This window comes from Budorcas taxicolor, chromosome 25, assembly GCF_023091745.1.
Source record: "Budorcas taxicolor isolate Tak-1 chromosome 25, Takin1.1, whole genome shotgun sequence".
NCBI classification, from domain to species: domain Eukaryota; kingdom Metazoa; phylum Chordata; class Mammalia; order Artiodactyla; family Bovidae; genus Budorcas; species Budorcas taxicolor.
The window spans coordinates 2,087,506-2,114,401 of NC_068934.1; the positions used below are offsets into that span (position 1 = coordinate 2,087,506).

Below are 26,896 nucleotides of genomic sequence, written 5' to 3' on the forward strand. Positions count from 1 at the left end.
AGACTCTCAAGAGTCTTCTCCAACACCACAGTTCAAAAGCATCAATTCTTCGGCACTCAGCCTTCTTCACAGTCCAACACTCACATCCATACATAACCCTGGAAAAACCACAGCCTTGACTAAACGGACCTTAGTTGGCAAAGTAATGTCTCTGCTTTTGAATATGCTATCTAGGTTGGTCATAACTTTTCTTCCAAGGAGTAAGTGTCTTTTAGTTTCATGGCTGCAATCACCATGTGCACTGATTTTGGAGCCCAAAAAGATAAAGTCTGATACTGTTTCCACTGTTTCCCCATCTATTTCCCATGAAGCAATGGGACTAGATGCCATGATCTTCATTTTCTGAATGTTGAGCTTTAAGTTAACTTTTTTACTCTCCTCTTTCACTTTTATCAAGAGGCTTTTTAGTTCCTCTTCACTAAGACCTAAGAATTCCTAGTCTGCTCGTGGGGCCGGCTAGGTGGTTCGAAGCATGTTCTTTGTTCTATACTCGGTCCTGCTGAAACAGTTGCTGTCTGAGGCCTGCTCTTCCAGGTTACCAGGCAGTTCTGCTCTGCAATGAGATTGTTGCTCACCATAACATTAATTGCCTAATTGGCCCTGACTCATGTTTCTCCTCGTCACAAGACTGTGACTACGACCCCTCTCTTTTTATGAGGTGTCAAATTCTGTTTTTAGTGAAGTACAGTTGATTTTGGTGGGCTGCAGCCCCTCGGGTCACACAGAGTCAGACCCAACTGAGTGACTGAGCAGACACGCACACACATAGCTGATTTACAGTGTTACCTCAGTTTCAGATTCTTCTCTAGGTTATTACAAGATATTGAACTTGGCTCCCTATGATATACAGTCAGTTCCTGTTTATTTATAGTAGTGGGTATCTGTTAATCCCAAACTAATATATCCCTCCACTGCCTTCCCCTTTGGTAAGCATGTGTTTGTTTTCCATGTCTGTGAGTCTTTTTTGTTTTGTAAATAAGTTCATTTGTACCATATTTTTAGGTTCCACATAAAAATGATACAGTATTTGTCTTTCTCTGGCTTACTTCACTTGGTATGATAGTCTCTAGGTTCAGCCATGTCACTGCAAATGGCAGTCTTTCTTTTTTATGCCTGAATAGTATTCCATTGTGTGTGTGTGTGTGTGTGTGTATAAAACACATCTTTTTGTCCATTCATTTTTGATGAATATTTAGGTAGCTTCCATGTCTTTGCTATTACAGTGCTGCTATGAACACTGGGGTGCATATATCTTTCTGAATTAAGAGTTTTTGTCTTGTCTTTTCTGTATATATGCGCAGAAGTAAGACTGCTGAATCATATGATAACTCTATTTTTAGTTTTTTAAGGAACCTCCATACTTTTCTGTATAGTGGCTGCACCAATTTACCCTCCCACTGACAGTGTAGGAGGTTTTCTGTTTCTCCACAGCTTCTCCAGTATTTATTATTTGTAGATTTTTAAATGATGGCCATTCTGACAGGTGTGAGGTGGTACCTCATCATGGTTTTGATTTGCATTTCTCTAATAATCTGTGATGTTGAGCATCTTTTCACGTGCCTGTTGGTCATTTGTATGTCTTCTTTGGAGAAATTCTATTTAGGTCTTCTGCTTGTTTTTGATGGGGCTGTTTGTGGTTTGTTGTTGTTGCTAAGCTGTATGAGCCACTGCGACCCCTCTTGACTCGTGTTGGAGGATGGTGATGTGTGGTGGGGAGCCTCTCAACACTGCTCACTGGGTTTCTGTGACTCAGGCCAGTGCTTCTGCCCCACGCCTGCCTTGGGAGTCCCTGAAGTTCACATTTCCTCAGGCTTTTCCCTCAGCCCATCGTCCGTCCATTACCATCCTTAGGCCACAGTGCATCGTTTCTGTGGAAGAGCCTTTCATCAGTTTGGAATGGTTTATCCTTTAGGGTTCAGCTCTGGGTGATGCTCCAGGCTACAGGTTAGAGAGTGAGACAGTTTCAGGTGCTCACTGGGCCCAAATCCCTCTCACATTAACTACTGCATTCCTTGGATTCTAGCGGTTCCTTTTGTTCTTCATTGGACTCCTATTAGACATTAGTTAAGACATGTTAAAGGAGTATGTAGACGCTCAGCTGGTCCTGTGTGAGGGTGGATATGAGTCAAATCTCCCACACCCACCAGCATTCAGACAAATTCACAGTGTTGTGCTCTTTTCCGTAGCTGACAGTCTGACGTGGCTAGGAGTTTGTCTTGTATCTAAACTGCCTCAAACTTCCTCTGCTTTTTGCCTTTGCGTTCCCATGTCTGGATTCATTGCACCCATTAATCACTACTTCTCAAATACCTGCCATGACCAAGACCTGTGCTGGGTGCACAGAGGAGGCAGAGAAGCCCTGCTGCTGCTGCTGCTGCTGCTGCTGCTGCGTCGCTTCAGTTGTGTCCAACTCTGTGCAACCCCATAGACGGCAGCCCGCCAGGCTCTGCCGTCCCTTGGATTCTCCAGGCAAGAACACTGGAGTGGGTTGCCATTTCCTTCTCCAATGCATGAAAGTGAAAAGTGAAAGTGAAGTCGCTCAGTCGTTAGCGACCCCACGGACTGCAGCCTACCAGGGTCCTCCAGCCTTGGGACTTTCCAGGCAAGAGTACTGGAGTGGGGTGCCACTGCCTTCTCTGAGAGAAGCCCTAATACTCCTCTTTTCCATGGGCTTTCAGGCCAGTTGGAGAGACTGGAGGCGCACGTGTAAGGAGAAATTGTACATTCCCTGAGCAAATGGGATGGGGAGAGGATAACCCCACGGAGTCAAGTTAACCATGGCTGAGACAGCGCAGGGATCCAGACAAACCCACCGCAGGGCAGGCCTCTGTTTGGGGAGCGAGGTGCGGAGAGATGCTCTCCCACAGCGGATGGCAGCGTCTCAGGACTGTGTCCTCTGCTGAGCCAGAGCAGCGCTGCAGACACGATCCAGAGTTGGCTATCATGGTAACGGAAACATGGGCGTTATCTGTTTTCCCAGCAGCCCTCACTCCCTCAAATTTGCTCAATCCTCAAACCAGTTTGCTCTTGGATAATTAAAAGTAAGGGCTTCCCAGGTGGCTCAGTGGTAAAGAATCCACCTGCAATGCAGGAGACATGGGTTTGGTTCCTGGGTTGGAAAGATCCCCTGGAGAAGGAAATGGCAACCCACTCCAGTATCCTTGCCTGGAGAATCCCATGGACAGAGGAGCCTGACGGGCTACAGTCCCTGGGGTCACAAAGAGTCTGACGTGACTGAACACGTATGCACAATCACTTAAGATGTAAAAATATATATTTGGACCATTACCAGGCCAAAGTTAACTCAAGTTCCACCTCCTCTTTGGAGGTGATTCCCAGCATTAGACGGCCTGATGAGTCTTCCTCAGATGGCCTGTGGCCCTCCTCCTCCTCCCTCCATCATGTTGTAGCTCAATCATGGGCTAAATAGACTTTTTTTTTTTATATTGGCTTAGCCTTTTCCTTTTTTTAGTTTTTAAATTTATTTTTTAATTGAAGGATAATTGCTTTACAGAATTTTGTCGGTGTCGTACAAAAGAGGTTATAACCACTCTTTGCTGATGTAATAACAGGACCTCTGCTTTTTGTTCACTCCCTCCCACAGCAACACCTGGGGCAACTGTGGCCTCCTGGATCTGGGGAGGGGGGAGGGGAAGAGGAGGGGGAGACGGAGGAGGAGGGGAGGAGCAGCAGGCAGGCCTCACTCCTCTCCCTTCAACGTTCAACCAGAGCTGCTTGCTTTTTATCTCAACCATATATGTGTTGGGCCTCAGCCTATAATTTCTTTTGAATGTTGAAACCACTGTTTTAAGAAACTGAGTATGAAGAGGAAAGCTGAAACAGTGATTTAAAAGAAGCTTGCTTTGCAAAGCAACTGCACTCCAATAAAAAACAAACAAAAAACAAAGGCAAAGAAAGAAGTTTGCTTGTGGACTTGACAAAATGATCCGGAGAGGCAAGTGTACTGTCAGTCCTGGACATAGTCCACGTTCACGCTCTCTTGACTCTGGTGTGTGTGTGTGTGTGTGTGTGTGTGTGTGTGTGTGCGCGCGCACGCTCAATCGTGTCCAACTCTCTTGTGACCCCCTAGACTGTGGGCTCCTCTGTCCATGGGGCTTCCCAGGCAAGAATGCTGGAGCAGGTTGCCATTTCCTTCTCCAGGGGATCTTTCCAACCCAGGGATCAAATCCTGAGACTCCTGCCCTGCAGGCAGATTTTTCACCACTGAGCCCCACTGGAAGCCCCTTGACTCGGTTAGATTTTAAGATAATCGTCATCTAGATCTTTGTTTCCACATGCAGTTTCCAATCACGTGTTAACCCTGAAGAGAATGAAGTGCATTCAGACGTAGCATGTTTTAAATTTTTGCATTGTTTGTATTTGCATTAGGGATATAAAGGTTTTAGAATTTGTCCATGGACTGTTCTTGTCCTAAACACAAATTTTCTTGCATCTTCTAAAGATAATGTTTCCCATCTTCTAAAGATAACACTGAAAAATATCCTTTGTGTCCAGGATAGAAGTCACTAAGTAGTTTAAGGAATGATAACTTGGGTTGTTTTTCTCATGTGAAACTTTGTAACCACCAATGTTCCGTCACGAAACGTGGTTTCTGTGGACACAGTGCTACTCACCACCTGCGTGCTCACAAGAAGCAATGTTGGAAAGTGGTAAAAGCCAGAGCGGGTAGTCAGAGGCTGGCATTTCTCTCTTACTCACCATGATTCTAGTAAGTACTTAACAGCTTGAGTCCTAGGAACAAGGATACTAGCCTTGCTGACTTCCCAGGCTTGTCCTGGGTAGAAATAAATAATTCTCTGTGAAGCCTTTTTGCAAATATCAAGAGCTCTACAAATCCACGTGGCTGTGTCACTGAAGTGAACAGGGCTCTTCATTTCCCATGGCAATGACACTCATCTAAAGGACATCGTGACTTATCTCTCTGCATGTGGAGATTCAGTTTCTTCAAAGAGAAAAATAACACTATAAAAGCTGTAGGGCTTACCTGGAATAATGACACAGGGGTTTTTCATAATCTTTATATAAATGTCATTTTTAAAGAAAGAAAAATGGATTATCACTCTTGTTTATTTGTAACTTGAGTTTTATTGTTCACTGCCATGCTATTACTCTTCTAAACAGACTTGGCATTTGCATTTTAAGGCCAAAGAATGTCTCATTTCTTTATTCTATTTAAAACAGAGGTACTACAAAGGAGAAAGTAACAGTAATGCTTTCTATTTTATGTCCATGAAGTAATTAGTACATGAAGCATTAATCTTTGGCACATGTTTTAAGCATGCAGACAGTATGTTCCACATCTTTTTTGTGTTAAAACAGAAAGACATTACAAAGATGAGTGCAGAAAACAGTAAGCTCTATGGTTTTTTCTAAAAGCAATTTTAGGATATTTACATAGTTTAAAATACTTAGCATTTTTCATTTAAAAAAATCCTTGAATTTTCAAACCTAGTACAATGGAGCTGCACTTCATGTGTTTATTCTTAGAATATCGTGCAGCCCTTTCCCTCATCATGTGTTGTTACAGAGGAAATGGGTTCCCGTACACATTAAAGTGGGAAAAAGCTGCATATTTAATTCCAAACAATTCCTTAGACTGCAGGGAACAAGTCTCTTTTGGAGTAGTCATGTTCATTTTACGGTAACTTTGTAGCTAAACAATTTATTATGTTAATACAGAAATACAAAGAGCTTTATCAAACAAAATACTTACTATTTTCTAGCTGCCTTACAGAAATGATTTACTCAAGAAAACAGAACAAAATTTCTAAGTTTCATTAATCAGCTTTGTAAATATTTTGCCAGAGCTTTGTTTTCCTGGGGTGGGGGAAGCAAATAAAAACGTTTAAAAGCTCATATGTGTCTACTGTGTTTTAGCTTGGTGTATTTATTAAGAGTAAATTCTGTGTGTCTTTGCAGTTCATCAATATGTGTATTGAGAAGTTTTTCAAGTTCTTTTGCTCGCTTCTCCTCCTCCAGAAGGAAATGCTGTGTGGCCAGAGAAGCCGGGAAGGACGTATCTGGGGGAGACTAAAGAGAGAGGAGAAAGTTAGATGAGTAACACAAGGGCTTTTACAAGCTTCGTGTTTCTTGGCATGCGTCACCCCTGACAAGCTGCCAAACGCTGCAGCTCTTAATGAAAAATATATCTTAAGCTGAACTCTCTACACCAGTGTAATGTAGTCACTGCTAATGAAGTCCTCAAGGAACAAATTTAAAAACTGGCTTAAAAAGGGGGCTAATGGCTGCATGCAGTTAGCCAGATGAGGCGGGATAAAAGCATGATGTTTGGTAGGAGGGTCAATATTATCTGTCCAGTTGCAGCTGAGATCACCTCAGTGATGAGTGCCGAGTTGCACCCTTCATGTGGTGTGGAAGTGCTTAGTTACCTGTGATCTGTCTAGTGCTTATTTACACACACACACACACACACACACACACAAAATGTGTGACTGAGGAATAAAGAGCAACGACAGATAATTTTACAGTGCTTTGTTCAAAATTAATGTTTTAGGTTAATTAAAAAAATAAGTTGGGGAAATTTTTACTTTTGTTTTTTAGTTCTGCAGCACCCCCAGACTCTTCTTCAACTTTTGTTTTGTTAGAAGAATGGGATTTTTATAAAGCCTAAGAAGAATCCACGATCGGAACACAGTCCGCAAGCCTGGTCTCTGGCAGGGGCGTACGGACTGGGGTGGAGGACGGTGGCGTGCAGCCAGCTCATGGGGCAGCCCCAGCACAGCTGCCGGGCCAGGTACCACTTCTTCACTCAAAGAGAATATGACAGTCTGTGGGGCGTGGGACACTGCTGTTGATCTGGCAAATATATTCTTTTTAATACTCAGTAAGGAGGAAGGTCAGAAGTAGCTGGCATTCTTCTGGGACAGACAACATCCATGTTCTCGCCCCAGCACGATGTTTTATGCTAATGGTGCTGTCATAACATACTCTGGAGGAACCTGGATCAGCTGCACTTTCCAAAGACTGCAGATACCGTAAGACAAGCATCATGCTAAGACATGATGAGCAAGAATCGGTCAGCATGCTGAAGGCTTGGAAAGACAGAGGTACTTCAGAGAGTTAAGAGGGAAACCCCAGAAGCAATTCAGGGCTTGACACTCTGTTTGTAGGTGTCTGGAGATATGGAGCATGTCAGGACATCTTTTAAGGACAAATTAATGTACCTTGTACTTCTTATCAGTATGAAAGAAGCATAAAGCTTGGCAGGTCTCTTCAAGTTTTGGAGGCAGCATCTTCCACTCTGGGGAGGAATAAACTGAATCATTTATTATGTGACACAGAAGGCTGTTTTGTTTGTTTTTAAGAAGGGCCCAGAGCAAGAAAGGGCTCTGCAGTCAGCTGGGAGTGGGGCACAAGCTGTCTTGCTACTTGGGTGAAATGACTTAGCAGATTTCATACTAGAAGCTGTGGTAGAGAAAAATGGTGGTAGGCTCTTTGTGAAGCCTCTGGCAAGTTTCAAAGGGAAAGCTGTATTACAATCCCTTAAGCCAGGCCATCTGCAGCAGAACATTGTATACTATTTGCAAGACAGTTCCTGTCATGCTCATGAGCCCTGGTTGAGACAGAGCATCTAAGACGCAGACAGGATGACTTGACCTAGCCTCTGATTTGGCTATTCCAATAGAATTATGCATGGGTCCACTAACACTGTCTCCCTTTACCCAGGTTCTTCTAGCTACTATTCCTGTTGAATGTCTGATCTGCTTGCAATAGAGACCAAAGCTGAGCTCCTGATATAGCGCCATCCCTCAAGGAGATCAACCAGACTCCTGGTGGTCCCTCAATCCTTAGAAAGGGCAGAAAGGGCAAGAAGCCATCCTTAACGGAACTGATGTGTATCCTACAGTCTGCACCTCCTGCCCGCAGGCCTTGGCCAGCACCACTGTCTAAGGGCTCACAGAGTAACTGACTGATTGACCTGAGGTCCTGACTAATAATAAACAAACCTACTTTACAGCAGAGAAGTACGGCAGTGAGGGCATGATCAGGTGTCCACTGGTTCCACCACATATGGCATATTTGTCTTCAGAGGGTGCTAACCTGATAGGCTTCCTGAAGGCATAGCTGAGGCGTTAGCTTGTCAACCATATCTATGAGCATGGCAGCCATTCTTCAGGACATGGTGTGGACTTTAAACCAATGGCTGTCAAAGGCTACTGCGTTTGTAACAGTGATCTGGGAACAGAAGGGAGGACGTAGGAATGGCTTCATGCTCTGTTCACCCTCTTGGAGAATTTGTACCTTCTCTCTCTGTCTTTAGGCTCTGTTGGTCTACAGATCTTTAGTGTCAGAGAAGGAAAGCCTCTCACCAAGCCTCTCACCAAGTGGAGTCTCCCAAACTTAAAGCTTTGGCAGCATCTAGTCACAGGACTCTTCATGCTGACAGGTTGGAGGCACAGAAAAGAGGTGCGATACCGGCAGAGGCACCTGACCCTGAGCATCATCAGGGCTGAGACCGTCACTACACGGGGGCAGTGACGACTATGTCTGGGACTCAGGTAATCCATGGAGGGGCTCTTTCGGTGCTCTCATGCCTAGTTTTAAGTACAGGTGCCAAACCACATCCTGCTAAGGGCACAGGAACCAGGGGCTTACCCCACAAGGCCAGCCATCTGGACCAGCAGGAGTGTAGGTTGAGGGGGAAGGGAATCTAGAGAGGGTGAGGAGACTATGAGTATCAGTTAAGTCCTAGAGATGGCATCAAAGGCTACAGGTTGTTCCACGGACCCTCCTCCTGTAAGTTTTCCCAGAAATTATGACCAGTCAGAATCTTGGAGAAGCTAGGCCTGAATGGAATGAACAATGTCAAGAGAACATGGATCTGAGTGGTTCAAGCAGGGGACCATAATGGATGCTGCCCATGTCTACCCAGACCCCATCACCAGGCTGGCACATCTATCTCCCAGCTGCCCTGGGTTTTGGCTGCTAACAGCTCACAGGTGGCCCCTTCTCTGAAGATCTGCCCGTGGCTGAACTGGAGCCTCCTGCCTCACCTGGGAAGTTGCAATCCCCCCTCTTCTCAGGGGCAGTGACTGATTGACATGGGGATACAAAACACCAGCGGGGAAGATGGTGGAATAGACAGGCCCTGAGCTCACCTTCTCTCATAGGCATATCAGAATCACAACTGTCTGCAGAGCAACTATCATAGAAAAAGACTGGAATCTATCAGGAAAGATCTACAATGAACAACAGAAGAAGGAACCACAATAAGACAAGTAGGAAGAGTGGATCCATGATATGGTGAAGTCTCACACCCCCTAGGGAGGTGGCGCACACATGGGAGAATAAACTGCAGAGGCTCTCCCACAGCAGAGAGTCCTGAGCGCCACACCGAGCTCCCCAGCACAGGTTACAGCACTGGGAAGAGGAGCCTCCAGAGCATTTGGCTTTGAAGGCCATCAGGGCTTAATTGCAGGAGCCCCACAGGACTAGGGGAAAAAGACTTCACTCTTAAAAGGGCTCACACAAAATCTCATGTATACGAGGACCCAAGGCAAGAGCAGTAATTTGATAGGAGCCTAACTTCCTGATGTTCAAGCTGGTTTAGAAAAGGCAGAGGAACCAGAGATCAAATTACCAACATCTGCTGGATCATGGAAAAAGCAAGAGAGTTCCAGAAAAACATCTATTTCTGCTTTATTGACTATGCCAAAGCCTCTGACTGTGTGGATCACAATAAACTGTGGAAAATTCTGAAAGAGATGGGAATACCAAACCACCTGACCTGCCTCTTGAGAAATCTGTATGCAGGTCAGGAAGCAACAGTTAGAAGTGGACATGGAACAACAGACTGGTTCCAAACAGGAAAAGGAGTACGTCAAGGCTGTATATTGTCACCCTGCTTATTTAACTCATATGCAGAGTACACCATGAGAAATGCTGGACTGGAAGAAACACAAGCTGGAATCAAGATTGCCAGGAGAAATATCAATAACCTCAGATATGCAGATGACACCACCCTTATGGCAGAAAGTGAAGAGGAACTAAAAAGCCTCTTGATGAAAGTAAAAGAGGAGAGTGAAAAAGTTGGCTTAAAGCTCAACATTCAGAAAATGAAGATCATGGCATCCGGTCCCATCACTTCATGGGAAATAGATGGGGAAACAGTGGAAACAGTGTCAGACTTTAGTTTTTTGGGCTCCAAAATCATTGCAGATGGTGACTGCAGCCATGAAATTAAAAGATGCTCACTCCTTGGAAGAAAAGTTATGACCAACATAGATAGCATATTCAAAAGCAGAGACATTACTTTGCCGACTAAGGTCCGTCTAGTCAAGGCTATGGTTTTTCCAGTGGTCATGTATGGATGTGAGAGTTGGACTGTGAAGAAGGCTGAGCGCCGAAGAATTGATGCTTTTGGACTATAGTGTTGGAGAAGACTCTTGAGAGTCCCTTGGACTGCAAGGACATCCAACCAGTCCATTCTGAAGGAGATCAGCCCTGGGATTTCTTTGGAAGGAATGATGCTAAAGCTGAAACTCCAGTACTTTGGCCACCTCATGCGAAGAGTTGACTCATTGGAAAAGACTCTGATGCTGGGAGGGATTGGGGGCAGGAGGAGAAGGGGATGATTGGGGATGAGATGGCGGGATGGCATCACTGACTCGATGGATATGAATCTGAATGAACTCTGGGATTTGGTGATGGACAGGGAGGCCTGGTGTGCTGCGATTCATGGGGTCACAAAGAGTCAGACACGACTGAGAGACTGAACTGAACTGAACTGGGCCAGATCTACCTGGTGGCCTTGGAGAGTCTCCTGGAGAGGCAGGGAATGGCTGCAGTTCACCCTGGGGACAAAGACACCAGTGTCAGACATATTGGGGAATATTCACCTGCACGAACGCTCTTGGCAGCTGACATCTTGGATCATTAGCGCCAAGACCTGGCCACACCTAAAAGCCTGCATGTGACAGTGCTAGGACACCTCAGGGAAAGTAACTAACTGGGGGGAAACCCAGCCCTACCCATCAGCAGACAAGCTTCCTGAAGACTAAAGGGCACACAGCCACCTGTGGATACACCTAGACAGGGCCTGGACCACCAGAGGGCCAAGACCCAGCTCTACCTACCAGTGGGCAGGCATCAGCCTCTCTTTTTAGACAGCCTGCACAAACCTCTAGACCAGCCTCATCTACCAGGGAGCAGACACCAGAAGTAAGAAAACTATAATCCTGTAAGGCACGCCAGACCTTCTTGAGACTAGCTGGCCCTGGCCCTGACCACTAGCAGGCTAACACAAACCTCCAGACACCTTAGTCCCCATACTCAATGGTATCATGAACTGCCTCCCCGACAATGATCTGAAATGAGCTCTGGGATCCCTGGGCCCTGCATCCAGACTCCAGGAACCAGGTCTGCCTGACAGTAGGTGGGCACTAACCCCAGGATCTGGCTTTACCTGCCAGTGAGTGGGCAAAAGCCTTAGTTTTTGGGACCCTGATCCTGCCCACCAGTGAGCCAGCACTAGTCCCAGCCTCCTTAGGATTCCATAACCAGGCACTTCATGACCATGCCCCACTGAACAGCAGCCAGAAAAGTCTACACAAGACAGGGTCTGGCAACCAACCAGACTAGGGACCGACCAAGCTTCCTGGACACCCACACACCCTGCTGGACCCAAGCAGCCCTCTCAGGGGGAACCTCTAGCTTGGGTGACAACAGGGGAGTGCACTGCTCGGGGCAATACGATGCCTTCTCCAAGGTCAAGCAATGTTAACTGATCTGTTGTATGCATAAAAATACAAATAGCAACTTAGACAAAATGAGCTGGCAGAGGAGTACATTCCAAATGAAGGAATAAGATACATCTTTATCAGAAGAGCTAAGTGATGTGGAGATAGGCAATCTACCCAAGAAAGAGTTCAGAGTAATGATCATAAAGATGCTCAAAGAACTCTGGAGAAGAATGGATGCACAGAGTGAGAAATTAGAATTTAAGAGTTAGAAACTATAAGTAACAACCAAGCAGAGATGAGTAATACAACAACTCAAATGAAAAAAATACACTACAAGCAATCAATAACAGAATAAAAATGATTCAAAAGAATGGATCACTGAGCTAGAAGACAGAGTAATGGAAATCACTGCTGTTGAACAGAAAACAGAATTAAAAGAAATGAGGACAGTTTAACAGACTTCTGGGACAATATCAAGTACACTAATATTTGCATTAAAGAAGTCCCAGGAGGAGAAGAGACAAAAGGGACCCAAGAAGATATCTGGAGATAATAGCTGAAAACCTCCCAAACCCGGGAAAGGAAATAGCTATCCATGTCCAGGAAGTACAGAGACTCCCAAACAGGATTAACCCACAGAGCAACACACTAAGACACACAGTAATCAAAATGAAAAAATTAAAGAGAGAACACTAAAATCAGTAAGGGAAAAGCAAGAAATAAAATGCAAGGGAATTGCCAAAAGGTTATGAGCTGATTTTTGCAGCAGAAACTCTGCAGTTCAGGAGTGGCAAGATATATTTAAAGTGATGAAAGGGAAAAGCCTACAACCAAGAACATTCTGCCCAGCAAGGCTCTCATTCAGATTTGATGGAGAGATAAAAAACTCTGTAGACAAACAGAAGCTAAGAGAATTCAGCACCACCAAAGCAGCTTTACAAATATTAAAGGAACTTCTTTAGGCGAAAAAGGCCACAACTAGAAACAAGAAAATTATGGGAGGAAAAATCTCTCTAGTAAAGGAAAACATAAAATAAAGGTAGGAAATCATCCACACACAAACCTAGCAGGGAGGTTAAAGGACAAAAGTAGTAAAATCATATATTTCTACAATAAACAGTTAAGAGATACACAGAACAATTAGATATAAAAATGATATTAAAATATGGTAACTGTGAGGGAAGGAGAGTACAAATGCAAGGCATTTTAAATGTGTTTCAAATTAGAGAGTAGCAACTTAAAACATTTATACATAACTATATGTAAGGACTGCTATATATATATATGCATATATATAGCTATATATATACATATAGACTGCTATACTAAAACCTCATTGTAACTACAAATGAAAAATCTATGCTAATACACACAAAAAAGAAAAAGGAATCCGGTCATAACAGTAAAGATAGTGATCAAATCACAAAAAATAAAGGAAATAAAAGACCTACAAAAACAAATCCAAAACAACTAACAAAATGGCATTGAGTACATACATATCAATAATCACCTTCAATATAAATGAACTAAATGCTCCAACCAAAACACACAGACTGTCTGAATGGATCAAAAGATCCAAGATCAAAAGACTGGCATATTGCTGCCTATAAGAGACCCATTTCAGATCTGGAGACACATACAAACTAAAAGTGGGGGGGATGGAAAAAGATTCTATGCAAAAGGAACTCAAAAGAAAGCCAGACTTGCCTAACTTGTATCAGACAAAATAGACTTTAAAATAAAGACTATTACAAGAGGCAAAGGATACTACATAATGATTAAAGGATCAATCAAAGAAGAAGATATATGGACCCAACATAGAAGCATCTCAATATATAAGGCAGATGCCAACAGACATAAAAGGAGAAATTGACAGTAATACAATCTTCCAACAACACAAAAGCAGACTCTACACATGGACATCACCAGATGGTCAACACTGAAATCATACTGATTATATTCTTTGCAGCCAAAGATAGAGAAGCTCTATACAGTCAGCATAAACAAGACCGGGAGCTGACTGTGGCTCAGATCGAGAACTCCTTATTGTCAGATTCAGACTTAAATTGAAGAAAGTAGGGAAAAACACTAGACCATTCAGGTATGACCTAAATCAAATCCGTTATAACTATACAGTGGAAATGAGAAATAGATTTAAGGGACTAGATATGATAGACAGAGTGCCTGATGAACTATGGACAGAGGTTTGTGACATTGTACAGAGACAGGAATCAAGACCATCCCCAAGAAAAAGAAATGCAAAAAAGCAAAATGGCTATCTGAAGAGGCCTTACAAATTGCTGTGAAAAGAAAGGAAATGAAAAGCAAAGGAGAAAAGGAAAGATATACCCATTTGAATGCAGAGTTCCAAAGAATAGCAAGGAGAGAAAAGAAAGCCTTCCTCAGTGATCAGTGCAAAGAAATAGAGGAAAACAATAGAATGGGAAAGACTAGAGATCTCTTCAAGAAAATTAGAGATACCAAGGGAACATTTCATGCAAAGATGGGCTCGATAAAGGACAGAAATGGTATGGACCTAACAGAAGCAGAAGAGATTAAGAAGAGGTGGCCAGAATACACAGAAGAACTGTACAAAAAAGATCTTCACAACCCAGATAATTATGATGGTGTGATAACTCACACTCATCTAGAGCCAGACATCCTGGAATGTGAAGTCAAATGGGCCTTAGGAAGCATCACTAAGAACAAAGCTAGTGGAGGTGATGGAATTCCAGTTGAGCTGTTTCAAATCCTGAAAGATGATGCTGTGAAAGTGCTGCAGTCAATATGTCAGCAAATTTGGAAAACTCAGCAGTGGCCACAGGACTGGAAAAGGTCAGTTTTCATTCCAATCCCAAAGAAAGGCAATGCCAAAGAATGCTCAAACTACTGCTCAAAATTCTCCATGCCAGGCTTCAGCAATATGTGAACTTCCAGATGTTCAAGCTGGTTTTAGAAAAGGCAGAGGAACCAGAGATCAAATTGCCAACATCTGCTGAATCATTGAAAAAGCAAGAGAGTTCCAGAAAAACATCTATTTCTGCTTTATTGACTATGCCAAAGCCTGGCACTATGCAGATCACAACAAACTCTGGAAAATTCTGAAAGAGGTGGGAATACCAGGCCACCTGACCTGCCTCTTAAGAAACCTGTATGCAGGTCAGGAAGCAACAGTTAGAACTGGACATGGAACAACAGACTGGTTCCAAATAGGAAAAGGAGTATGTCAAGGCTGTATATTGTATATGTCAAGCCTGCTTATTTAACTTATATGCAGAGTACATCATGAGAAACGCTGGGCTGGAAGAAGCACAAGCTGGAATCAAGACTGCTGGGAGAAATATCAATAACCTCAGATATGCAGATGACACCACCCTTATGGCAGAACGTGAAGAAGAACTAAAGAGCCTCTTGATGAAAGTGAAAAGAGGAGAGTGAAAAAATTGGCTTAAAGCTCAACATTCAGAAAACTAAGATCATGGCATCCGGTCCCATCACTTCATGGCAAATAGACGGTGAAACAGTGTCAGACTTTATTTTTTTGGGCTCCAAAATCATTGCAGATGGTGATTGCAGCCATGAAATTAAAAGACGCTTACTCCTTGGAAGGAGAGTTATGACCAACCTAGATAGCATATTCAAAATCAGAGATATTACTTTGCCAACAAAGGTCTGTCTAGTCAAGGCTATGATTTTTCCAGTAGTCATGTATGGATGTGAGAGTTGGACTATAACATAAGCTGAGCACCAAAGAATTGATGCTTTTGAACTATGGTGTTGGAGAAGACTCTTGAGAGTGCCTTGGACTGCAAGGAGATCCAACCAGTCCATCCTAAAGGAGATCAGTCCTGGGTATTCGTTGAAAGGACTGATGCTGAAGGTGAAACTCCAATACTCTGGCCACCTGATGCGAAGAGGTGACTCATTTGAAAAGGCCCTGATGCTGGGAAAGATTGAGGGCAGGAGGAGAAAGGGACGACAGAGGGTGAGGTAGTTGGATGGCATCACTGACTCAATGGACATGGGTTTAGGAGGACTCTGGGAGTTGGTGATGGATAGGGAGGCCTGGTGTGCTGCAGTTCATGGGGCTGCAAAGAGTCAGACACGACTGAGCGACTGGACTCAACTGAACTGACAATAATAGTGGGGCACTTTAACATCCCACTTACCTCAACGGACAAATTGTCCATACATAAAATCAATAAACACAGGTCTTACATACCACATTAGACCACATGAACTCAACTGATATTTTTGGACATTCCTTCCAAAAGCAGCAGAATACAGATTCTCTTGAAGTGCACATGGAACATTCTCCAGGACAGATCACATGCTAGGCTGAAAAACAAGCTTGATAAATTTAAGAAAGCTGAAATCATGTCATGCATCTTTTCTGATCACAACACTATAAGACTAGAAATAACTATAAGAAAAAATTTGCAACAAACACAAAAATGTAGAGGCTAAACAGTAGGCTATTCAACAACCACTGAAGAAATCAGAGGAAATCAAAAAATACTAGAGACAAATGAAAATGCAAACGTGACAATCCAAAAACTTATGGGATGCAGCAAAAACAGTTCTAACAGGGACTTTTACAGCAATACAACCTTGCCTCAGAAATAAGCAACTCAACCTTACACCAAAAGCAACTAGAGAAAGAAGAACAAAGTAAAAGTTAGTATAAGGAAAGAAATCATCAAGATCAGAGCAGAATTAAATGAAATAGAGGCTAAAAAACAACAGAAAAGATCAATGAAGATAAAATCCAGTTCTTCGAAAAGATATAATTAATAAACTTTATAGCCAGACTCATCAACAGAAAAAAAGAAAGAGCCCAACTCTTAGAAATGAAAAAGAAAAAGATACAAACAATTCCACAAAAATACAAAGAACCGTAAGAGACTATTAACAAGCAATTACATGCCAATAAAGTGGAAAACCTACAAAAAATTCTTAGAAAGGTACCATCTCTCAAGACTGAATGAGGAAGAAACAGAAGACAAGAATAGACCAATTACAAGTACTGAAATTAAATCAGTAATTTTAAAGCTTCCAATAAATCAGAGTCCAGGACCAAATGGCTTCACCGGTAAATTCTACCAAACATTTAGGGAAGAGTTAAGACCTATCCTTCTGAAACTGTTCCAAAAAATTACAGAGGAAGGAACACTTCTGAACTCATTCTATGAGGCCACCATCACCCTGATACCAAAACCAGACAAAGATATCACAGAAAAAAAAAAAAACTACAGGCCAATATCACTGATGAACTTATATGCAAAAATCCTCAACAAAACACTAGCAAACCAACTCCAACAATATTCCACCATCAAGTAAGATTCATACCAGGGATACAAGAATTTTTCAATACATTCAAATCAATCAATGTGATTTACCACATTAACAAATTGAAGAATAAAAACCATATGATCATCCCAATAGATGCAGAAGGAGCTTTTGATAAAATTCAACATTCATCTATAATAAAAACTCTCCAGAAAGTGAAAGAAACCTAAATGTCATAAGGGGCATACATGACAACTCCCCAGCTAACATCATACTAAATGCTGAGAAGCTGGAAGCATTCCCTATAAGATCAGGAACAAGACAAGGATGTTCACTCTTGTCACATTTATGCAACATGGTTTTATAAGTCCTAGCCACAGCAATCAGACAAAAAAAGAAAAAAGAAATAAAAGATTCCAAATTGGAAAGAAGTAAAACTGTCACTGTTTGTAGATAACATGACGCTATACATGGGAAATCCTTAAGATGCTACCAGTAGACTAGAGCTCATTAATGAATTTCATAAAGTTTCAGGATATGAAATTAATATACAGAAATCTGTTGCATTTCTATGTACTAACAACGAAATATAAGAAAAAGTTAAGGAAATAATCATATTTACTATCACATCAAAAAGAATAAAATACCTAGGAATAAACCTGCCTAAGGAGGCAAAAGAACTATACTCCAAAAACTATAAGACAATAATGAAAGAACTGAAGATCACACAAACAGATGGAGAGATATACCATGTTCTTAATTGGAAGAATGAACATTGTTAAAATTACCATACTACCCAAGGCAATCTACCAATTCAATGCAATTCCTATCAAGTTACTAATAGTGTTTTTGACATAACTAGAACAAAGAATTTTTAAAATTTGCATGGAAACATAAAAGTCTCCAAATAGCCAAAACAATCTTGAGAAAGAAGAATGGGGCTGGAGGAATCATACTCCCTATGAAGCTCCCGTAATTAAGGCAGTATGGTACTGGCACAAAAACAGACACATAAATCAATGGAACGATAGAAAGCCCAGAAATAAGTCCATACATTTATGATCTATGACAAAGGAGGCAATAATATACAATGGATAAAAAGATAGCCTCTTCAATAAATGGTGCTAGGAAAACTAGACAGCTATAGGGAAAAGACTGAAATTAGAAGATTCTCTATCACTATATACAAAAATTAAAAATGGTTTAAAGATCTAAATGTAAAACCAGATACTATAAAACTCCTATAGGAAAACATAGGCAGAATACTCTATGACATAAATTGCAACAATATCTTTTTGGATATATCTCCTAAAGCAATGGAACAAAAGAAAAAATAAATCAGTGGGACCTAATAAACCTTAAAAGCTTTCTCAGGAAAGGAAACAATGAAGAAAACGGAAATACAACCTACAGAATGGGGGAAGATGTTTGCAAGCAATGTGACCAACAAAGCCCTAATTTCTAAAATATCCAAACTACTTATACAGCTCAATGACAACACAAACAAAAAATCAAAGCAAAAAATGAGTAGAAGACCTAGATAGACTTTTCTCCAAAGAAGACATACAGATGGTCACAAGCACACGAAGAGATGCTCAATATAGCTAATTATTTGTTGTTGTTGTTTAGTTGTTAGGTCATGTAGATCTTTTTGTGACCCCATAGACTGCATTGCTAATTATTGGGGAAATGCAAATCAAAACTACAATGAGGTACTACCCCACACAGGTCATAATGGCCATCAACAAAAAGTCTACAAATAATAAATGCTGGAGAGGGTGTGGAGAAAAGGGAACCCTCCTACACTGTTGGTGGGAATGTAATGGTGCAGCCACTGTGGAGAATAGTATTGAGGTTCCTTAAAAAACTAAAAACAGGGTTACTATCTGATCTAGCAGTCCCATTCTTGGACATATATCTGGAAAAGATGAAAACTCTATAAAGATATATGCACCCCAGTGTTTATAGCAGCACTATAACAGTTTATAACAGTCAATACATAGAAGCAACCTAAGTAATGAATAGATAAAGAATATGCGTCATGTATCTACATACATACACACATAACACACACAACGGAATACTACTCAGGCATAAAAAAGAATGAAATAATTCAATTTGTAGCAACATGGATGGATCTAGAGATTATCATACTAAATGATGTAAGTCAGACAAAGACAGACGTTATATGTCACTTATTACTGAAATCTTTAAAAAAATGACATAAATGAATTCACTCAGAGCAGAAATAGACTCACAGACATAGAAAACAAACTTATGGTTATCACAGAGGAAAGTGGGGGAGGGATAAAACAGGAATTTGGGATTAACAGATACAGGCTACTTGTACAAAATAGACAACAAGGACCTACTGTTTAGCACAGGGAACTCTATTCAATATCTTGTAATAACCTATAATGGAAAAGAGTCTAAAAAAAATAGACATGCATATATAACTGAATTACTCTGCGGTTCACTGAAAACACTGTAAATCAATATACTTCAACAGAACACAAACAAACCCACACTGGCCAAACTTCTTATCTCCAGGGGAACCAATTCTTTTGTACAAGCCATGTTGCAAGCTCCTGGTGAGACCAGACTAAACTAATATCTAATTAAGATCTCATCCTTATATAGCCTTCTTCCCCTCCCCTAGCCTGCTTCCCTCATTCCTTCAACTGAGAATACTCCCTTAGTAAACCACTTTTACAAGAATCTTCATCTCAAGTTCTAGGAAACCTGACTTCAGACCGATCAGTTCCTAGATTCTGCCTCGAGTGACTGGATGACATCAATGCTAGTTATGGAGGGACAAAGGAAAGACAGTAAAAGAGGCCCATTGAGGGTAATGTCTTAGTTACTTTTGATCTCCCAGATTCTAGCACAGGTATGCTTTCAATAACTTTTTGAATTAATATATTAATGAAGGAATATATTCAACTCTGAATAATGCTGAGTTAGAGGTGACTTGGGACACAGATTGTCAAGTAGACAGTGGGATATATCAGTCCTGATTTCAGAAGACAGGTGTGGACCAGAGTGGTGTATTTGGAAGTTATAGGTAATAATTAAAGCTGTGACTCTGATTGAAATCATCCAAAACCTGAAAATAAAAGAAGAGGAAGAAATGGAAAACTGGAATCTTAGGGAACACTCCCACGGTCACATTCTTGACACTGTCATCAGTGATAACTGCATTACTTACTAATAGAGATTTTATGTAACCCACCTAGTATGCTTCCAACTGACTTAGTCTGGTATTCTCACTCTCTCATATCTCTCTTTTCTAACTCTGCTCACATTCCATGTCCATCTTGACAGCCATTCAGCAACTTGTCCCTCCCTTTATTCTAGCTCCATGCTAGACACATGGTAAAACTCAGGCCTAATTAAAACTGCTTGCAGCAAGCATGTACCTGAGCGGCTGAATGCTGGGCAAGTGAATGGAGGGGAAATTACATCACACAAGGACTGGCATCACTTAAAATTCATGAGCACAAATTCACATGGTTAGCTAGCACTGCCTGCCCGTTCTCCTGCGCTTCCCTAGTGTGCTCATTTTCTTAATTATGGCCACGCAGCCTTGCCTCTTTCTCAGGACCTTCATCCCTCCGTGCCACTCGCACTTAGGGCCGTATTTTAGGCCACACTGTTTCAGAGACCCTTCCTTCTACCCACACTGTAGATTTTATTCCTTCTTACCTTCTCAATGACCCTGCTTCTATAAATAAACTTCACCCCTTGGGTCCCACTCCACCTCTTTCACCACCAGATGTTCCTCCTTCTTTGAAGATTCCCACTGGAGCACTAAACATTATGGTCCAAGGCTTTGTCTTGGGACAGCATCTCCACTTCCACTCTTCTAAGTATTGTCATCTAGTCTGACAGATTTAAGTATCAGCCTCATGCTGATTAAAATGCCCCTTTTTAATTTCCAGCTCTGGTCTATTCCTTGAACACCAGATTCATATCTCCTACTGCTTAAACTGCACGTTTAGTAAACACTTAAGTTTAAATGTCTAACCTGGAATTAATGAATTTTCTCTACTAACACTGCTCCTTCCTAGTCTTCCACATCAGAGACTGGTGCTACTATGTACCTGAGACTCAAGCAGAGATCCTTCGAGTCATCTCTGAGTCTTTTCTTTCCACCGCCAATCCACTGTCAAGTCTCATTTGCTCTCCAAAATATTTCCTGGATCCAGCACCTCCTGGCTCTGCCTCCACTGTCACCAAGCCAGCAGTACCATCTCTTGCTTCGACCACTGAAATAGTCTGACAGTTGCTCTCTCCACTTCTACCTCTGCCCATCTAGAATTTATTTGGCAGTCAAATGGATCTTCAAAAAAATTTAAAAACAGATTATATTCTCTACCATTTGCAACGTTCTCATGGTTTCCCACTGCTTAAAAATAAACTCCCAATTGCTTCCTATGGCCACTGTCTCCACAGACCTGGAGTTCTCCTGCCTATCTCTCTGTCCTTATTTCATTACACACTTCTTAGCTCCAGACCACACACTTCCCCTTTTCTGGTTCTCAAACTTAACAAACTTTGTTTTGCCAAACAGATTTGACCTGGTCATTCCATCCGCCCAAAACTCTCTACTTCCAGATTTTTGTAAGCCTGGATCCTTTTTTGTTATTTAAGTTTCAACCTAAATGTTCCCTTCTCAGTAATCATTTTCCTAGCCACTTAACCTAAAGTCATCCCCCACACTGTCATCACTTCCTATCACATCATTTGCTATATTTTCATCAGTTTTTATAGTATTTATAACTTTTTGAGTTTTTGTTTCTAGTCATTAACTGTTCCCTCTTTTTTGAGATAAAATTTATATAAAGTAAGACTAACCATCTCAAAATGAACAATTTGGTGTGGATTTAGTATAGTCACAGTGTATTAAAACCACAACTCTATCTAGTTTCAAAGCATTTTCATCATCCCCAAAGGAAGCTGTACCCATCAAGCCTTGCTCCCTGGCTTTCCCATCCTCTTATACTCCTGGCAACCACCAACCTGCAATCTGTTTTAATTGATTTACCTATTATGGGCATTTTTATGCAATATATAACCTTTTGTGTCTGGTTTCCTCCAGGTAGCATGGTATTATCCAGGTTCACCCACGTTACAGCATGTATCAGCACTTCTCTCCTTTTCATGACTGAACAGTATTCCACTGTGTATACACACCACTCTTCGTTTATCCATTCACCCACTGATGGAGTTCCCCTCTTTTTTCACCATACTGTAGACTTGTCTGTCTCATCAATGAGTGTTTAGAACAGAACCTGCCATGTAGTGAGTGCTCAATACATGTTCAGTCCATCAGTGACTGAGTGAATGATAAACACTAGTGGTTAAGGGACAGGTATACCGAGGGAGAACCTTGGAAGCAGACTGGGAAAGAGTGATTGGAAAGGCAACGGGACAACCAGTGGAGAATAGTGTCTTAGAAGTCAGAGAACGTGATATCAAGAGAAAAAGATTAAGGAAGATGAGTTCTTTAAACTGTCTATTTAATTAACAACGAGGATGTCATTGGTGGTCCGAGCAGGAACAGCACCGATGCGGAATAAAGAATGCAACAGTGGATGGAAGTCACTGGACTCAGAACGGCAGTCTGGGCTGTGTCTTTCAGGAGCCTCCAGAGCTGCCATCACAGCCAAAGTTCCCTGTGCCCAGACCTACAACAGCAGAGAATTTTCTTTGCTGGATGACTCTGTAGTCATGAGCCCCTCAAGTAACAGTGTAGAATTTTAGAGGTGGAAAGAAATCCAGTGTTCATTAAGTTATACAATAGACACTCTTGCATGTCTTTTTTGTGCCTACTAGTGCCGGACATTATTTTAGGTGCTAGGGTTAAAACAGCAAACAAAAATAGAAAAAAATCCTACTTTGATGGAGCTTAAATTCTAGAGGAAGGAGGCAAACAAAATGTTATAATTAAGTGCTATGGATAAAACAAAAAAAAAATAGAATATGATGAGGGAGGTGCTACTGTTCCTCAGGTGTTTCTGATGAGGTGATATTGAAGCAGAAACTAATCATCCTAAAGTCACCTGATATTAGAACAGTGAAGTCACATCACGTGCATGCTCGGTCATGTCCGACTCTTCGCAACCCCATGGTCTGTAGCCCACCAGGCTCTTCTGTCCAGGGAATTTTTTCAGGTGAGAATACTGAAGTAAGTTGCAATGAAGGCTTTAGCAATTTATCACTTTTTTCCCCCCTCTTGCTGGGCTGGAGTATGTGTTTACTTTGGAGTCCTTAAAGAGAGAAGTTTTGTTGATACAGAACTTGCTAAGTCCTCTTGGAGGTTCCCTTAGCTTAAATGAGGAAGTTTATTTACTTTATTGTTATGGAATTTTATTCTGTTCAGGTAATTTTGACATTTTATGTTGAGATGAAACAAAAGAGCATTGCTGGGCTTTCAGTTCAGTTCAGTTCAGTGGCTCAGTTGTGTCCGACTCTTTGCAACCCCATGAACCGCAGTACGCCAGGCCTCCCTGTCCATCACCAACTCCTGGAGTCCACCCAAACCCATGTCCATTGAGTTGGTGACGCCATTCAACCATCTCATCCTCTGTCGTCCCCTTCTCCTCATGCCTTCAATCTTTCCTAGCATCAGAGTCTTCTCAAATGAGTCAGCTTTTTGCATCAGGTGGCCAAAGTATTGGAGCTTCAGCTTCAACATCAGTCCTTCCAATGAACACTCAGGACTGATCTCCTTTAGGATGGACTGGTTGAGACCTTGAAAACTTCCAGAGTTGATGGTTTTAAGTCTTCCTCTTCCACAACAGCTTAAATTTTACTACCAGCCTCTCCCAAAGCAGCTGACAGATTTCAGAAAGGCAGAGAAGTGTTCATGGCATGCCTCAACCAGCTCAAACATTTTCTGTTTTTGTTTTTTTTTTTTGTTATTGTTGTTTATTTTTATCACTTGTACCCAATATTGGTATATCATGGACAGGCAGTGAAAAATTACATAATACACTTTGAATACAAGTGAAGGTAACTGCAAGAACATTACTAGTTTCTCAGATAAAAAAACCTACATATCTTTAAAAAATGTGATTATGTTCAATAAATCAAATCACAAGGTAGAATATTTCAGCAAAGAACTGGAAACTAAAAAAAAAAAAAATTCAAATGAAAATTCAAGAACAGAAAAAAAAAAAATTAACCTACAGTATGAGGCCACTTCCTCAAGGCTCTTTATACACAGAAAACAACACAGGAAAGAGAACAGGGAATGCAGAATTTAAACCTTTCCCACCTGTTTTATCAGGATAGCATAATTGGGTACCAAAGCTTGACAAGGATAACAGTGAAACATTACAGGCTAATGTCTCTCATGAACATAAAGCAAAACTCTAAACCAATATGAACAGATCAAATCCAGTGATCGAGGGTGGTTTATTCTAAGAATTCCAAGGTTGGGTTAACAATCTAACATGAAGAAAAAAAAAGCCACATTAACAGATCAAAGGAGAAATTATATGGTCATTTCAACAGCACAGGAAAAAGCAATTGATAAATTCAATACCAACTTGTGAAAACAAATTTAGCAACCTAGGAATAAAAGGAACTTCCTAATCTTTTAATAAGAAAACTGTAAAATATTTACAGCAAATATTATGCACAACGGTGGCATATTGAATGTTTTCCCTTTGCAACTGAAAATGAGAGAAAGATGCTGGCCATATCACTTCTACTGCTTTACATTTACTAGAGGTCCTTGTATACAATAAGGCAAGAAAAAGAAAAAACAGGTATAAATATTTGAAAGTAAGAAGTCTGCTGCTGCTGCTGCTAAGTTGCTTCAGTCGTGTCCGACTCTGTGCAACCCCATAGATGGCAGCCCACCAGGCTCCTCCATCCCTGGGATGCTCCAGGCAAGAACACTGGAGTGAGTTGCCATTTCCTTCTCCAATGCATGAAAGTGAAAAGTGAAAGTGAAGTCGCTCAGTCGTGTCCGACTTTTATTGACCCCATGGACTGCAGCCTACCAGGCTCCTCCATCCATGGGATTTTCCAGGCAAGAGTACTGGTGTGGGGTGCCATTGCCTTCTCTGAAAGTAGGAAGTCTAGCTATCATTATTTTGATTCTGAGCATAGAAAATCCAAAAGAATCTATAGAACTGGGAAACACTGTGTGCTTAGTCACTCAATTGTGGCTGACTCTGCATTCCTATGGACTGTAGCCTGCCAGGCTCCTTTGTCCATGGGGATTCTCTAGACAGGAATACTGCAGTGGGTTGCCATGCCCTCCTCCAGGGGATCTTCCTCACCCAGGGATTGAACCCAGGTCTCCCACATTGCCGGTGGATTCTTTACCGTCCAAGCCACCAGGGAATTTTGATTCTAAGTAGAGAAAATCCAAAAGAATCTATAGAATTGGAAAGCATATATAAATCAAATTGAATATTTTCATGGGAAATGGGACTGAGGTTGTTCCTTGCACCATATGCAAAAATTGATTCCAGGTCTATACTTAAGTAAAAAAAAAAAAAGAGAGAGCCAAAGCTTCTAAAAGATAACATAGATACTATTTTTATAACTTTGGGACAGGCAAAAGTTGTAAATAAGACACCAAAAATATCAAGCATAAAGAAAAATATTTATAAGTATGAACACATTAAAATTAGGGACTTCTGGGTATCAAAACATTCTATTAAGTGAGAAGGCAAGTATGAATGGGAGAAGACGTTTGCAGTCCCTATAACCTGTGACCACCAAAGGGTTTAACTCTAGAATATACAAAGAACTCCTATAAATCAATAAGACAATTCAATAGAGAATTAGACAAGCAAATCAAATAGATATCAAATATCAAAACAGTCAATAAATTTATGAAAAGGCACTTACCTCATTAGTCTCCAGGAAATAAGAATTAAAGTCACAATAAGAATGTTACTATCCACTGACCAGGGGCTTCCCAGGTGGCGTTAGTGGTAAAGAACCTGCCTGTCAAACGCAGTAGTGGTAAAGAACCTGCCTGTCAAACGCAGGAGATAGAGACCCCGGTTCAATCCCTGGGTCAGGAAGATCCCCCGGAGGAGGGCATGGCAACCCACTGCAGTATTCTTGCCTGGAGAATCCCATGGACAGAGGAGCCTGATGGGTTACAGTCCATGGGGTCACAAAGAGTCAGACACGACTGAAGCGACTTAGCATGCATGCATGCATGCACCCACTGACCAATAACAGTTAAAAACTGTTGGAAAGAATACAGAAGAGGAGAACACTCATACACTACTTGTAGGGCTGTGAACTGACTCAAACAGGAAGAGAGCTTGACAGTACCTGCTAAAGCTGACCTTGTGCATATTCCATGACCTAGTAACTCTGAGTGAGGTGGTTCAGTGGTAAAGAATCCACCTGCCAATGTAGGAGACATTGGTTTGATCCCTGGGTCAGGCAGATCCCCTGGAGAAGGAAATGGCAACCCACTCCAGTATTCTAGCCTGGGAAATCCCATGCACAGAAGAGCCTGCCAGGCTATAGTCCACGGACTTGCAAAGACACAACTTAGCAACTAAACAACAACAATGACCTAGCAATTCCATTCTTAGGTATAGATCCAATGGAAATGTGTACACATGTGCACCAAAGGACACTGACAAGAATGTTTTTAGGAAAAGTATTTGTAATCATCTCTGAGCAGGAAATAATTCAAATGTACGTCAATAGTGGAATGGATAAATTGTATCATTATGGATAATGGTATCATTATATATGGTATTTCTATATAATGTAATACTAATACAGAAACAAAAATGGATAAACTACAGCCAACAGTATGGATAATGACTCTCATCAAACAATGTTGAAACAATGGTGGGAGAAAGAATCCATACAAGAGAACACATGCAGCG

At 41.5% G+C, this 26,896-nt stretch overlaps 1 protein-coding gene across 1 annotated transcript in view; it reads right to left on the minus strand.

Annotated features, from left to right (window-relative positions):
- Positions 1-5,874: 5,874 nt before the first annotated feature.
- The window catches only part of DEUP1 (deuterosome assembly protein 1), a 127,581-nt gene continuing 106,559 nt past the window's right edge, over positions 5,875-26,896 (minus strand). The window contains exon 14 of the mRNA XM_052662359.1: positions 5,875-6,051. Coding sequence (XP_052518319.1) covers positions 5,875-6,051 — 177 coding nt within the window. The remainder of the gene's footprint in view (positions 6,052-26,896) is intronic.